Here is a 13,644-nt window from a genome sequence, read left to right on the forward strand (position 1 = left end):
TAGAATATCTGAACAGACCCATAACCAGTAAGGAGATTGAAGCAGTCATCAAAAATATCTCAACAAACAAGAGCCCAGGGCCAGAAAGCTTCCCAGGGGAATTCTACCAAACTGTTAAAGAAGAATTAATACCAATTCTTCTGAAACTGTTCCAGAAAATAGAAATGGAAGGAAAAGTTCCAAACTCATTTTATGAGGCCAGCATTACCTTGATCCCAAAAGCAGACAAAGACCCCACCAAAAAGGAGAATTGTAGACCAATATCTTTGATGAACACGGATGTAAAAATTCTAACCAAAATACTAGCCAACAGGATCCAACAGTACATTAAAAGGATTATTCACCACGACCAAGTGGGATTTACTCCTAGGCTTGGCTAAAATTAACAAAAGACAGGAAACAACAGATGTTGCTGAGGATGCGGAGAAAGGGGAACCCTCCTACACTGTTGGTGGGAATGCAAGCTGGTGCAGCCACTCTGGAAAACAGCATGGAGTTTCCTTATGAGTTGAAAAGAGAGCTACCCTACTACCCAGCAATCGCACTACTGAGTATTTACTCTAAAGATACAAATGTAGTGATCTGAAGAAGCATGTGTACTAGATGGTATTATGCTGAGTGGAATAAGTCAATCAGAGAAAGACAATTATCATATGATCTCCCTGATATGAGGAATTTCAGAGGCAAAGTGGGGGGCTTGGGAGGTAGGGAAGGAAAAAATGAAACAAGATGGGATCAGGAGGGAGACAGATCATAAGAGCCTCTTAATATTACAAAACAAACTGAGGGTTGCTGTGGGAAGGGGGGTATGGAAATGATGGTTATGTTATGGACACTGGGGAGGGTATGTGATATGGTGAGTGCTATGAAGTGTGTAAGCCTGACGATTCACAGACCTGTACCCCTGGGGCAAATAATATATTATATGTTAATAAAAATAATTAAAATAAAAAATAAATTAAAAAAAACATTTTAGCCCATTACATTAACAATGGTTAAAAATAAATTTAAAGCGTAACACTGGGAAGAACACAGTGAACCTGGTGTTTACACACACTGTGATGAGGATGCAGAAATCTTATATTTACTAGAAGAGTAAAACATATCAAACATATCAAACACTTTAAAAATGTTCACTCTCTCTGACTTAGGAATTCCACTATTAAGAATTTATCCTAAGGATGTTGATTTATATACAAAGATATTCAACTCAGTATTATTTACAAAATAGAAAACAAAAAGCTCAGGTAGTCTCAAATGTATGATCAAAATGATGGATTATCATGAAATCATTAAAGTTAGAGATGAATATTTAATACTCTGGGAAATACTTATATTTTAAGTTTTTAGAAGATACATAGCAGAAAAGATCATATTTAAATTTTGCCTGGGAAGAAGACTGTATCTACAAAAATGCTGGAGAGTATGTAGGAAGTGATAATACAGGTTATCTTTGATAAAAGGATATTATTTTCATTTTTGGTACTCTTGTTTTCCGCATTCTCTATAATGAACAGTGAGTTAATTTTATAATAAAAAGTAGGTTTTTCAAAAACTGACACTATAACTCCAATATTTTTACAGACCACAACACAGTTCCAACAGCAATAGTCTGGAGCTAAGTGTGACGGTGGGCTACCACATTAGCAAAAATTTATTTCTAAAATATCAACTTTTTGTTTTCCTATTTTACAGTGAAAACTTTCAAAGATTCACACTGCAAAGCAATGTTTTGCTTTAGCCACTACATGCACTACATGCAAAATATCCCATGGGGGCTTTTTTTACCTCTGGTTATGAACCAGTCTCTTAATGTTAGTTTTCTTATTAACAATTATCAATTTTCATTCATTCTAGTCTCTTTACAAATGGTCAATAAAATCTTTATCATTTGCATATGTGATCTTTCTATGATTTTTAGAGCAGAAATGACTCTAAGCTTTAATCAAGTGAACAGTGACTATCTCACCAGGAAATTATTGGTTGTATGTTAAAAACAAAATCTTTCATGAAATGGACATTTGATATGTGTATACATATATGTATATATATATATGTATATATATAAATACATAAAATTATGATTGAATACACACACACACATACACTACCCCTCATACAATTTTAATTCATGGTGATAAATTCTTGCAAGATAACACTCTATATCTTATTTTCCATTTGTAACACTGATTATTCTTAAATGTAAACAATAGAGCATAAAACATTCAAAAGTACTTAAATGTATAATATGACAGTTACTTCATAATACTTATAGGGTGTACATTCAAGCCAACCAAAAATGCTAACCAGCTGCCATTCCCTTGTACCAAAATATACTAAAAAAACTTTGATCTCTCTATATTTTTCTATAAATGCTGTAATTCTCATATATTCTCCTTTTCCAAATTTAGTTTTTTAGAAACTCATACTAATTCTAGTATTTGGCTTTCAACCAGCAGAATAAAAGAACGTTTCTATACCAGGTATTCCAGTTTTGCTTGCAGAGGTCTTTGTTCCACTTGGAGTAGCATTACCTCCAGGGGATAAAGTTTCTGTGGGATATGTGGTCCCTAAAGTCTCCAGTTCACCTCGGTTTGAAGAAAACACCAAGTCCAGGGATGGCAGCTTTAGCATGCATTCTACTCTGGATACTGGTAAGCAGCTAAACTTGATCTGTGAGGGCTAAAAAGTGCAGAAAGAAAAAAAAATGTTTCTAGGTACTAGTTAAAAAATTTCACACTGGATTCCAAAAAACGTAATTAATTTCCATTTCAGTCCACATATAGCAAATTATTTGAGACTTTAGAGGATTTTGTGTTTAATGTCCTAGCTCTTTCAAACAGATACGTTATATATCAACCAAAATTTATTAATAAAATGGTATTTTAGGAATCACCTCGAGTGATATATATTTAGATTATTTAGGTAATTCAGAACATTAAAGATGTCAATGTTCATATTACACTTGTTCACAATCAAATTTTGAAAAGAAGTAATTCCTCCTATACTAAAATTTTTTAAAAGCTATGGTAATAACAGAAATTTTATAAACTCTCAAGCCCTCCCCCATTACACGTTTTCAACATATCTTCAAAAGGCTAATGTGAAACTCCCTACTGAAGAATTTTTGGGCAAACAGCTTTTGTAGAAAATAGTTTTGAATAGATGACCATTAGTGTTTCTTTTATTCTTGAGATTATCAGATTTTAGTTGAAGGTAAACTGAAGCCTAAAGTTTGGTTACAAGTAGTTTTCATATCCTCTTTAATAAATGCTCAATCAGATGCTAATATACTCCCAAAGGGCGAGTTGTAAGACTGCATTTTAGAATAAAATATTAAATAAAAATTCCCTAACTCAGCGAAAATCTAACAAAGGTACTACTGTTTGACTTACATCTCAATTACACTTTATATTTGCCCATAAAGGACCATAATGGCAAGAAACACAGGTATCATAATAAAAAAGGGTAGAAAATTCTAAAAAAAAAAAAAAAAAAAAGGGGTTTAACTTATACATTTTTGTTTTTGCCAAAGAAGTGTAAGATCTAGGGACGCCTGGGTGGCTCAGTTGGTTAAGCGGCTGCCTTCGGCTCAGGTCATGATCCCAGCGTCCTGGGATCGAGTCCCACATCGGGCTCCTTGCTCGGCAGGGAGCCTGCTTCTCCCTCTGCCTCTGCCTGCCACTCTGTCTGCCTGTGCTTGCTCTCGCTTCTCTCTCTATGACAAATAAATAAAATAAAAACCTTTAAAAATAAAAAAAAATAAGATCTAAATTTTGAAAACCCAAAGAGCTATGAACCTCCTCAGTGGAAAAGTAAATACACACATAAAATTGTCCATACACTTCTCAGAGCTTCAGGTGATCTCTAAGCCATTATAGGTATAATAAAGGTCCATGAAGCCAAGGTTAAAGAAACTTTAAGGGAAATAATGCTGGAAATATTCAAATAAACTTAAGAAAAAGAGTTTTCTTTAAAACAAAAAGGAATAAATGAAGTATATCTACCTGAACTCGTACATAAACCACAACATCTACAGGGAAGGAAGAGTAAGCAGATGTTGAAGATGATACTAATGATGTTGTCGATTCTTCCATAGGATCTGGTATTTCAAAATGTCCCATATCTTCATCTTGTGAACTGACAGCTGTTAAAATATTTAGTTTTATTATTAGGGCAAAGGCAAACTATTTTTTAAAAGATTTATTTATTTATTTGAGAGAAAGAGAAAGAGAAGATGTGCATGTGCAAGTGGCAGGGTGGGTGGGGACTGGTGGGGGGAGCAGATGGAGAGAAAGAATCTTAAGCGGACTCCAAGATCAGTATGGAGCCTGATGGGGGACTGCATCTCGCAACTCGGAGATCATGACCTGAGCCAAAATCAATACTTGGATACTTAACAGATTATAAAAGCCAGACATTCTGGGCAAACTATTTATCCATAGATCCTTTCTTAGGATACCTCGGTGGCTCAGTTGGTTAAGCGTTGCTTTTGTTTCAGGTCATGGTCCCCCGGGCCTGGGATCAAGTCCTGAATCAGGCTCTCTGCAAAGAGGATAGCTTGCTTCTCCTTCTCCCTCTCCCTCTGCCATTCCCCGCCCCGCACTTGTGCTCTCTGGCTCTTTCTGTCAAATAAATAAAATCTTAAAAAAAAAAAAAAAAAAAAAAAAAAAAGATCCTTTCTCTTATGCTACTACTGAGATCAGGGATATAAACACACAGAAATGTGCTTCTGTAGCCCATCATTCCACACATCTTTCCATATTCAAACCTCTTGCTCATTTCTCCAAATTCCAATCCCTCTCCTATTATAACAAACATTGTGTAAAGAAAATTAAGACTTTGCCCTCAAGAAGTTTCCAGTCCAAGAGGGAAGCCAATGTAGGAATTAAGGATGTTAATTTTGTCTCTAACTAGCTATGGCCATGGGAAAATCATATAACCGCACCAAGATTTATTTTATTTGTAAATGAGGACTAGATGATTTCACAAGTTCTTTTTCAGTTTTACAGTCTTGATCACTGAATATATTATATCATAATGTATAACATCATTAAAAATCCTTCTAAGTAATAGAATTTTAAAAATATTTGTGATACAGGAACAACGGGGTGGCTCAGTCAGTTCAGCACCTGCTTCTTGATTTCAGATCAGGTCATGATCTCAGGATCCTGAAATCAAGCTCCACATTGCGTTCTTTTGGGCATGGAGCCTGCTTAAGGTTCTCTCTCCCACTCCCTCTGCAACAACCCTCTCCCCAACTGCGCTTGCATTCTCTCAAAAAAAAAAAAATTGTGATGGGAAAGTAAATACGTAAGGAGGGTACTTACTTGTATAATTCCTTTCAATTGGTGTAATTGGGATAGTTTCCAGAGCTTTTTCCAGAAAATCTAACAGGCAGGGACTAATAACCATTTCTTCTGGTAATGACTGAAGTGCTACCCAAGCATATAATTTGGCTGTTTTTACTCCTCCACTTCCTTTTCCTTTGGCTAAAACATTTATAAATGTGAGGTGAATTTAATAGTTCCCATACAACATATAATAATTTTGTGAGAAATCAGAACTATGTACAACAGTTTAATCAGGTGAAGCATCTTATTCCTAAACTATATAAGAACACAATAAAAATAACAAATTGACAAATATGATATATTAATATTAGAATATAAAGATAATTAATGATGCATATAATACAAGTTATTCCTACTTGCTCTAGGTCACAAATGTTGCTTCAATTTTTTGTTTAAAATTTGCTTAGTGTCTCAGTTAGCATTATTTTGTCCATTTAAGAAGATATAGAGGAGTTTGACTAACAATATGTTTTGTTAAGTGAGGAAAAATATTGTTTTCAGGCTTTCCTGTGTTCCTATAGTTCTTAACTTGTAGATTATTCATAATGCCTCCCTGCATGACTCCCATCCCTCTTTCCTTCAGAAAGGAAATATTTCTGGGTGAGTAGAATGAATATAATAGTGAAGACTCAGCTAACTTTGGCTTAGGTTTCCACCCCCAACATATAGTAGTTTTGTAAACCTAGAAAAGCAGTTCAACTTCTATGAACCTGAACTTCCCTCATTTATAAAATGGGGACAATAATATCTGTCCTATACTTAATGGGCATAGATGTGCCTTGCCAATTCAAAAGTGATATAAAAAATATTATGCATTATTATCACATTTATTAGATATTTTTAAAGATTTATATATCAAATTCCACCTCTAAAATGAAACTTTTTGAACTAATTCTTATTTAGCCTGATGTTCCCTTTTTGGGGGGAAATTTTATATCTGTGGCATGGTAGCCAGATTCCAAAATAGCTTCAGTGGCCCTTGCCTCCTGGTATTCATGCCCGTGTACAGTTTTTTCTCACACTGACTAGGGCTGACCTGTATGCTCAATAAGATATTGTGGAAGTGATGGTTTGTGACTTCTGAGGCTAAGCCATGAAAGACAATGCAACTTTAGTAGCTATGTTCTCTTTTGGATCACTCCTTTCCAGGGAAGTCAGTTCCCTTGTTATAGGAACACTTAAACAGCCAATGGACAGGCCCAAATGGGGAGGAACTAAAGTACCAGTTTGCCCACCATGTGAATGGGATGTGATGGAAGTAGGTTTTCCAGTTGAGCATTCTGATGACCACAGCCTAGCCAACATCTTGACTGCAATGTCAAAAAAGACTGTCAAGTCAAGTTAGATTTACCAGCCAAACTGCTCCTGTATTTCTGATCCACAAACTGTGTTTGAGGTTATAGGCCACCAGGTTTGGGATCATTTGTTATGCAGGAATAGATAATTAATAAATGTGGTTAAGACCAATGTACTTTGTCTTAAAAGTACAAGTTTAATGTTTCCACTTAGATCAAAAACTCCCAAATATGAACTATATAAATTTTTTTCTAAGTGAATAGATCTAAAAAGTTAAGTAAATAATCTATTTGGCATATTAAGATTCTTTTAACAGTGATATCCTAGGTATTATCAGTTTGAAAAATAGCCAAAAGTTGGCCAGACTTCTATATGTGAGTTTTATACCATCGTTATTGACAGTCTATGGGATTTTTTTCTTTAACATGTGAATTTGCAAGAAATTCTCAATAGAGCAAGTAAGTGATGACTAAAAGGTTACCAAAAAAATTAAAAATAAAGCATATTTTCCTGAAATACCTGAGGGAATAGGTGGGGGTTGGGGAGGAAGTAAGGTGTTAGTCTTGCTCTGGACATTGCAAGGTAAAGGAGGAGAAGGAGGAGATGGTGCACTATCTTTCATACCATACAGCTTGGACTCTTTAGAGAGCGTTCTTGGCAAGGAAGATCCTCTGGAGGCATTGGGTGATTCGGTCTTTAGTGTCTTGGAATTGTAATGCAACTGTATTAAGACAAATAAACTTTCAAAATTAAAATAATGAAGATGAGAAAAACCAACATTATGTAAAAAAAATGTGGAAGAAAGAACACCAATCCAGGGGTCAGAAGACCCAGTTCCAATTTTTTACAAGTTAACACTGTGATACTAGCAAGATTCTTAGCTGTTTTTCATTTAAAATTTAAAAAGTCATCCCAGATATTAAGTTCCTCCTAGCTTAATGTTATAGGAGTCTATAACTCTATAATCTATAAAACAGTTGTTTAATTAAGTTGGACAAGGAAAGGTTTAACAAATGATATGATTATCAATGCAAAAAAAAGTAACTTCGTAATAACAAAGTTCAATGAAGAAGCTGTATAAAAGAAGTGGCAACCTGAAATTTGGATCTTCTTATGCTCAGAATATAGTTATATCAGAGAAAAATGCTGGAAAGTCTCACTTTAATATAATCAGTAAAGGAAGAACACACATGACAGAAAATAAATACTGCAAAGAATAATCTAATCCTAGACTTTTTAAGGTTTTTACCTTTACATCAACTCCAGGAATGTAGAATACTGTTGTTTCTAAATCACTAGACTTGGTCTGTAGAGAAGATGGTACTTTCTTGCCAGTCATTAAATGGGTGGTAGAAGCATAATTAGTTTGAAACTTCTTCTTTTTTGAAGGAGAATCTTGATCTAAACTCCTGGAACTTCTATCGTAACTCCTATAAACAGAAAAATGATTTTTATTTTTTTAAAAAAGGAAATTATCTCCTTTTGTTTATAATCAAACTTTTACTTATACAGCAAGTGGAATATAATCCTTCATTAATAAACCTGAAAAAGGAAAGCTCATTAGTGCCTGTAGCTAAGCTGGCTAACACCATGCATGGATGATATTCATGTTGTATGCTCTGGAACTACATAGGGCAGTCACCTTTAGTCTTTCCTGAGGTCACAGGTGATTCACATGAACGTATTAGGTTGAGCCAAATGAAATTGCCCTTTACACACGTAAAATCAGTTGAATATCAGCAATCTATTTTAATGAATTAGCATACTTTTATCATTACTACTACATTTGTAGGAATTTAACTGTTTAAGTGCCTTTTTTATCTTCTCATTTTATAAAACCCTCCTTAGAAAAAAAAAACCATTAAAAAAATTTTTTTTTAAATGTAATCTTTATACGCAATATGGGGCTCAAGGTCGCATGGACTACTGACTGAATCTGCCAGGTGCCCATAAAAATCTTTTATTGTGAAAAATTTCAAACATGCGAAAAGTAAACAGAATGGTAAACTGTAAACCCCTATGGCTCCATCTTCCAGCTTCAACAGTTGTCAGCATTCTGTCCCCTTTTTTAATTGACATCTCTAGTCACTTCCCATCTATTGTCTCAATTATTATTTTCTTTAGTTCTTTTTAAGATTAGGAGATAAAGGCAAAAATTCAAAGAAAAAAATAATCTAATCTTAAACGTATTTATACCACCACTTTTTCAATGATGGAGATAAATGGTGAAGCTACATTCCAATATACTGAGGCTTCTTTGTCCCCAGTTTCCCAATCTTGCTTTTTTTCTGAATTCACCAAAACTCTGAATAACCAAGAAATCTTTGAGCACTGCACTGTTCTTTAAAACAGAAATATTCACAATACAAGAACAGAGACTGAGAAATTTGGGCTTCTTTAAAGGAGAATTACAAAGACACAACTCTTTTAATTAAATTGCTAGAATCTAAAGCAGAAATGCATTTCTAGTTGCCAGAAAATTTTATATACTTGTTTAAGGAAATAGTATGTTTATACAAGTAACCACTCAAACTTAAAACTCTGATTAAATCCACTCTTTAAATCTGTATTTTGGGAGACGGGTGAAAAAGTTGTTTGTAATTCAGGGATATAGCAATAAAGTTAAATGTACGTTTTCTGATCAAATTCTTACCTTCTCAAGCTTATATCATCATGTTCTTGTAGAAGGGTAGTTGGGTGGAGAACACATTTTCCACTATCAATTTCCACCCGTATATCAAGTTCAAAGTCAATATTTCTCTCTGTAGCTGTGCCACTAAGACTTCGGTTGACTGGAGCTGTGGGCCAGCGTTCTGTAAATAGCTGATGAACAGCAGCAAAGCCTGTTGCTTTTTTACGAGATGTGTGTCTAGAGAAAGAACTGACTGTTACATTTCACTAAATTTGAAGAATTTTCAACAAACTATTTCCCAATATGTTATGTGAGCAATAGTCTGTAAATAAATTTTACCATTTTATAAATTCATACGTATTACTCAATTAGCTCATACTAATTGAAATTTTTCCCAAGTCTGATGGAGTCACATTTTTTTTTTTTTTTTTGATGGAGTCACATTTTATTCAACAACCATACACTCAGTAACTATTACATGCCAGGTGACATGCTAGGTGCTGAGGACACAGGCATAATCACTCCTATTGAGGAGTCTGAATGTCAGTGTATGAACTATATTCTACATTTGTAAGATTTCATTTTTGCAAATTGTGAAATGCTATTTTTCCGATTTTATTAAAAGAACAAAGAATAGGGAAAGAAAAAAATAATGTCATATGGAGCTAAATTACATTAGTAAACCATAGTTATGTTTCTTAGTCTAGGCATATTAAGATTTTTTTCTGTAAAGTTTAATAGTTACACATAATTCTGCAAAGCTCAGTTTTAGACTTTGAAATACTACCGAAGGGTCTCAAAACAAAAAGGCCACTTACGAGGGTTTCCGGTAAATATAAAACCTTTCCCTCTCATGGTCTTCATCCTTTTCATCCTTCTCAGAATCTTCACTAGTAGAAGACAAACTGTCATCCCGTCGGCCCTCTTCAGGCTGGAAAGGAATGCCTGATGAATAGCCTCCTGGAGTTTTGGGAGAACTGAACACGGAATATGATCCTTCACCATTTGCGGAGTAATGGGATGGTCCTTCAATGGTTACTGACAAAAGGTCCAGTTCTGTCTCCTCTGGAAACTGAGTGTAAAAAGAGAAGATGTGAGTCAGGTTCACATTATACATCTCTTACTTAAAAAAAGAAAAAGAAAAAATATATGTTTAAGCATTTAAAATTCTCTCAAGGGTTGAATTTCCTCACCCTGAACCGTCATATGAAATGGCACACCAAGGAAGGAAGGTCTTACCACAGACAGACACACTACTGACATACTAAAAATCAGAGTGAAATTTTACATTATATAAACATATCAGCCTGTTAATTAGTACATATTGTGTAATTCTTTAAGCATAGTTAAACATGCTGTGGAGACAAAACAAACAATGTGATCAACTGTAAATCAGAAGGGCAAGAGAGTAATTAGTGATGGGAGAGCATGCAGTGTCCCTTGAGAAAGTATTTCATGCTTCTGGATGCTTTTTATAGCTAGCTAGCTTTTAAAAATGAGTCCCCCCCCCAAAAGAGTCTCTATTTGGCTGTAGACAACAGATGTGTCAATCATTATGTAATTAAAGATATGAATCTAACTTATAAATACTATTTTTTAAGGTGAATAGTTTATTATAAACACTATGTCACTGAGAATTGCACCAGAAGGCCACTGTATTTAAGTAGATTAAAAAAACAAAACAAAACAATGATAACAAAACTTCCTATGACCTAATTTGTTTTTCCAATTTGAGACTTGCTCAAATATCCTTTGAAAATGGGATAAGCCTTTGTGAAGTGTTATGTGCAAGGTAATGTAATTTGCTGATACTATTAAATACAATAAAATTAGATACACAAAAATAGAGTACCATAATAAAAATGTCTTACATGCAGAATTCAGCTTTTCCTTATTTTTTACAATATATATGTTATTTAGTAATTAAGTAAAACATTTTATTATTCATCAGAACATCTTCAGTTTTTTAAAAGTAAGAATCTGTGCAATCCCTTTGTTTTACATTTATTTTACATTTGACCATGCCTTAATGATCTATTCTATAATTTGGGATTTTTGTATGCTATTTTTTAAAAAAAATAGTTTACATTACTATTTAAAAATAGGACTTGAACCAATTCAAATATTAATGCCTGAGAATTACTTGGTCATTTCAAAACATACTTGATCATTTCAAAACATACAAATAAATCAAATCATTGGTTTTACATCTGAAACTGCTATAATGTCATGTCTCAATAAAAAAAAAATGGATGGGGAAATATCAATTAGGAGAATCCCTCAATTCAATTCTTTAAATGATTTATTTCCAAGTTCATTTTTAGAAAAAAAAAAAGGACATGTTTATCAAGCTCCCCATAATCTCATAGTTGTTTGTTTGTTTTTTTTAAGATTTTATTTATTTGACACAGAGAGAAATAGTGAGAGAGGGAACACAAGCAGGGGGGAGTGGGAGAGGGAGAAGCAGGCTTCCTGCCGAGCAGGTAGCTCAACGTGGGGTTCAATCCCAGGACCCTGGGATCAGGGCCCGAGCTGAAGGCAGACGCTTAATTAACTGAGCCACTCAGGCACCCCTATAATCTTACAGTTCTGAAACAAAATTCAGTTTGACTAAGTTCAGTGTAATGGTGGGATATGTACTAAAACTATATCTTAAGAGGGCAGGGAAACAAAATGTATGAGGAATAAGTGCCACTTTTTAATGTAACTTGATGGAAAATTTCTAGACAAAGATTTATATAACGAGTGTACGGATATATTTTTAAAATTTAATTTTACTTTCATGACTTATATTCAGGGAAAATATATGGTTTGTAAAAATGTTAATTCAACTTTAAGTCCCTGGGTGGCACATTTGCCATACTGTTTTGAACATATTTTTAAATGGATTTTTAAAATAAATGTATGCTTTTTTTATATGTACACAGTGACTCCAAAGAAATAGCACTCAGTGATTAATTTGTTGTTCTGAGAGAAGTTTGATTCTAGTTTCAATTAGTTAAAATTTTTTTTAAAGAAAAGATTAATTTTGTCATTGAATGTAGGGAAAACAGATTCACTTAGGGATTAGCAAATAACTAATAAATAGCAGTTTTATGATTTGGTTAATTTGGTAAGCTGATTTAGTAATTCTGGAAATTCAGTAATTAATATTATATTAAGAAATACAGAACTAAAATGTTTTCATGCAAGAGCTTATAAAATACACATGATGAAAAAGAATTCAATCTTGAAGCTTTATGTAAAATATTTTTGAGGTTTGAGTTTAGTATAAAATGAAAGGAAGACATTTTTAAAGCAGATTTTCAGGGTAGCTAATTAGTTTTAAAGCAAAATTTATGTTGTTCTTAATAAGTACCTGAAAATACCCTTCCCCAGGACAGCTGGATTGTGGCGTACTTCCCCATATTGTTTTTTTCAACTTAATTAAAATAATAAGAAAATATATAAAAACTCATGAAAAATTAAAAAAACAATGGTTTAAAAGCAAACAAACATTCAAAAAACAAAACAAACATGTTAACATAAATTTTAAGATATACAAAATTAAATATAACTTTTAAGCCGACCTTCTAACTTCTGGTTTCTGCTATTACCTCTATATATTCTGAACTAAAATGCATAATAAGATAAATAGATAAAGTATAAACATTCCACATTTACACTTGTGTGAAAGACCTAGTTTAATATGGATTCATACTTGAAAGGAAAATTATTCAACGAAGTCTTTCTACCTAAGATCAAGCAGTATGGAATCTTTATTCTAGGTGTGAAACACTAACATGAGCAGCATGGCTCTCAAATGCTAGCACAGAGGCAGTGTCTTGCTGTTTGGTAATTTAAAGACACTTCACCCATCACAACTGGCACTTTCATTGTAGGTATGAATTCATATTTTGAAACTGTAACTACTGTAATTTTGTAATTACTAAAAATTATTTGACACTGTGTATCTCTAACAAATAGTATCTCTCTTACTGTATCTTGGATATTGAAAGTTACTCTGGGCCCGGGAGATGCTGCATCCACACGGATTTCAGGGAGCTCCTCAGTTTCTCCTATTCGAGAACTGGAAGAAAAATATGAAGTTACTAAACATTAGCATTCTTTTTTTTAAAAAGTCCCTAGACTTACAAATGTCAGTAAATTTTTTACTGACATTAAATATTTCTAAATACTTACCTTATCCAAGGATTAAATTTTTGGTATCCCATTCCTTAATCTTTAGCATCTCATTAAAAAACAAAACAAAACTGAACGTTTTGATTAACATGAGATTTTCTGAAACTAAAGCATATTAAAAAAATATATAGTTCTTACTTTAAATGCTCATTTATTAGTAAGAGAGTATTTTTCTTTAAT

General features: G+C 33.5%; 1 protein-coding gene across 9 annotated transcripts in view; it reads right to left on the reverse strand.

Moving 5' to 3' along the window:
* Positions 1-13,644, reverse strand: part of KIAA1109 (KIAA1109 ortholog) — a 214,429-nt gene that overhangs the window by 26,378 nt on the left and 174,407 nt on the right. For 6 of the 9 annotated variants that reach the window (XM_044224067.1, XM_044224069.1, XM_044224068.1 and 3 more), the window contains 9 exons: positions 13,261-13,351; positions 12,641-12,703; positions 10,101-10,354; positions 9,304-9,519; positions 7,900-8,080; positions 7,170-7,371; positions 5,331-5,492; positions 4,008-4,147; positions 2,481-2,682 (listed from right to left, as the gene is read on the reverse strand). In XM_044224067.1, coding sequence (XP_044080002.1) covers positions 2,481-2,682; positions 4,008-4,147; positions 5,331-5,492; positions 7,170-7,371; positions 7,900-8,080; positions 9,304-9,519; positions 10,101-10,354; positions 12,641-12,703; positions 13,261-13,351 — 1,511 coding nt within the window. The remainder of the gene's footprint in view (positions 1-2,480; positions 2,683-4,007; positions 4,148-5,330; positions 5,493-7,169; positions 7,372-7,899; positions 8,081-9,303; positions 9,520-10,100; positions 10,355-12,640; positions 12,704-13,260; positions 13,352-13,644) is intronic. The other 3 variants (XM_044224075.1, XM_044224072.1, XM_044224073.1) reach the window with 2 other exon arrangements.

Source organism: Neovison vison, chromosome 11, assembly GCF_020171115.1.
Source record: "Neovison vison isolate M4711 chromosome 11, ASM_NN_V1, whole genome shotgun sequence".
Classification (NCBI taxonomy): Eukaryota; Metazoa; Chordata; class Mammalia; order Carnivora; family Mustelidae; genus Neogale; species Neogale vison.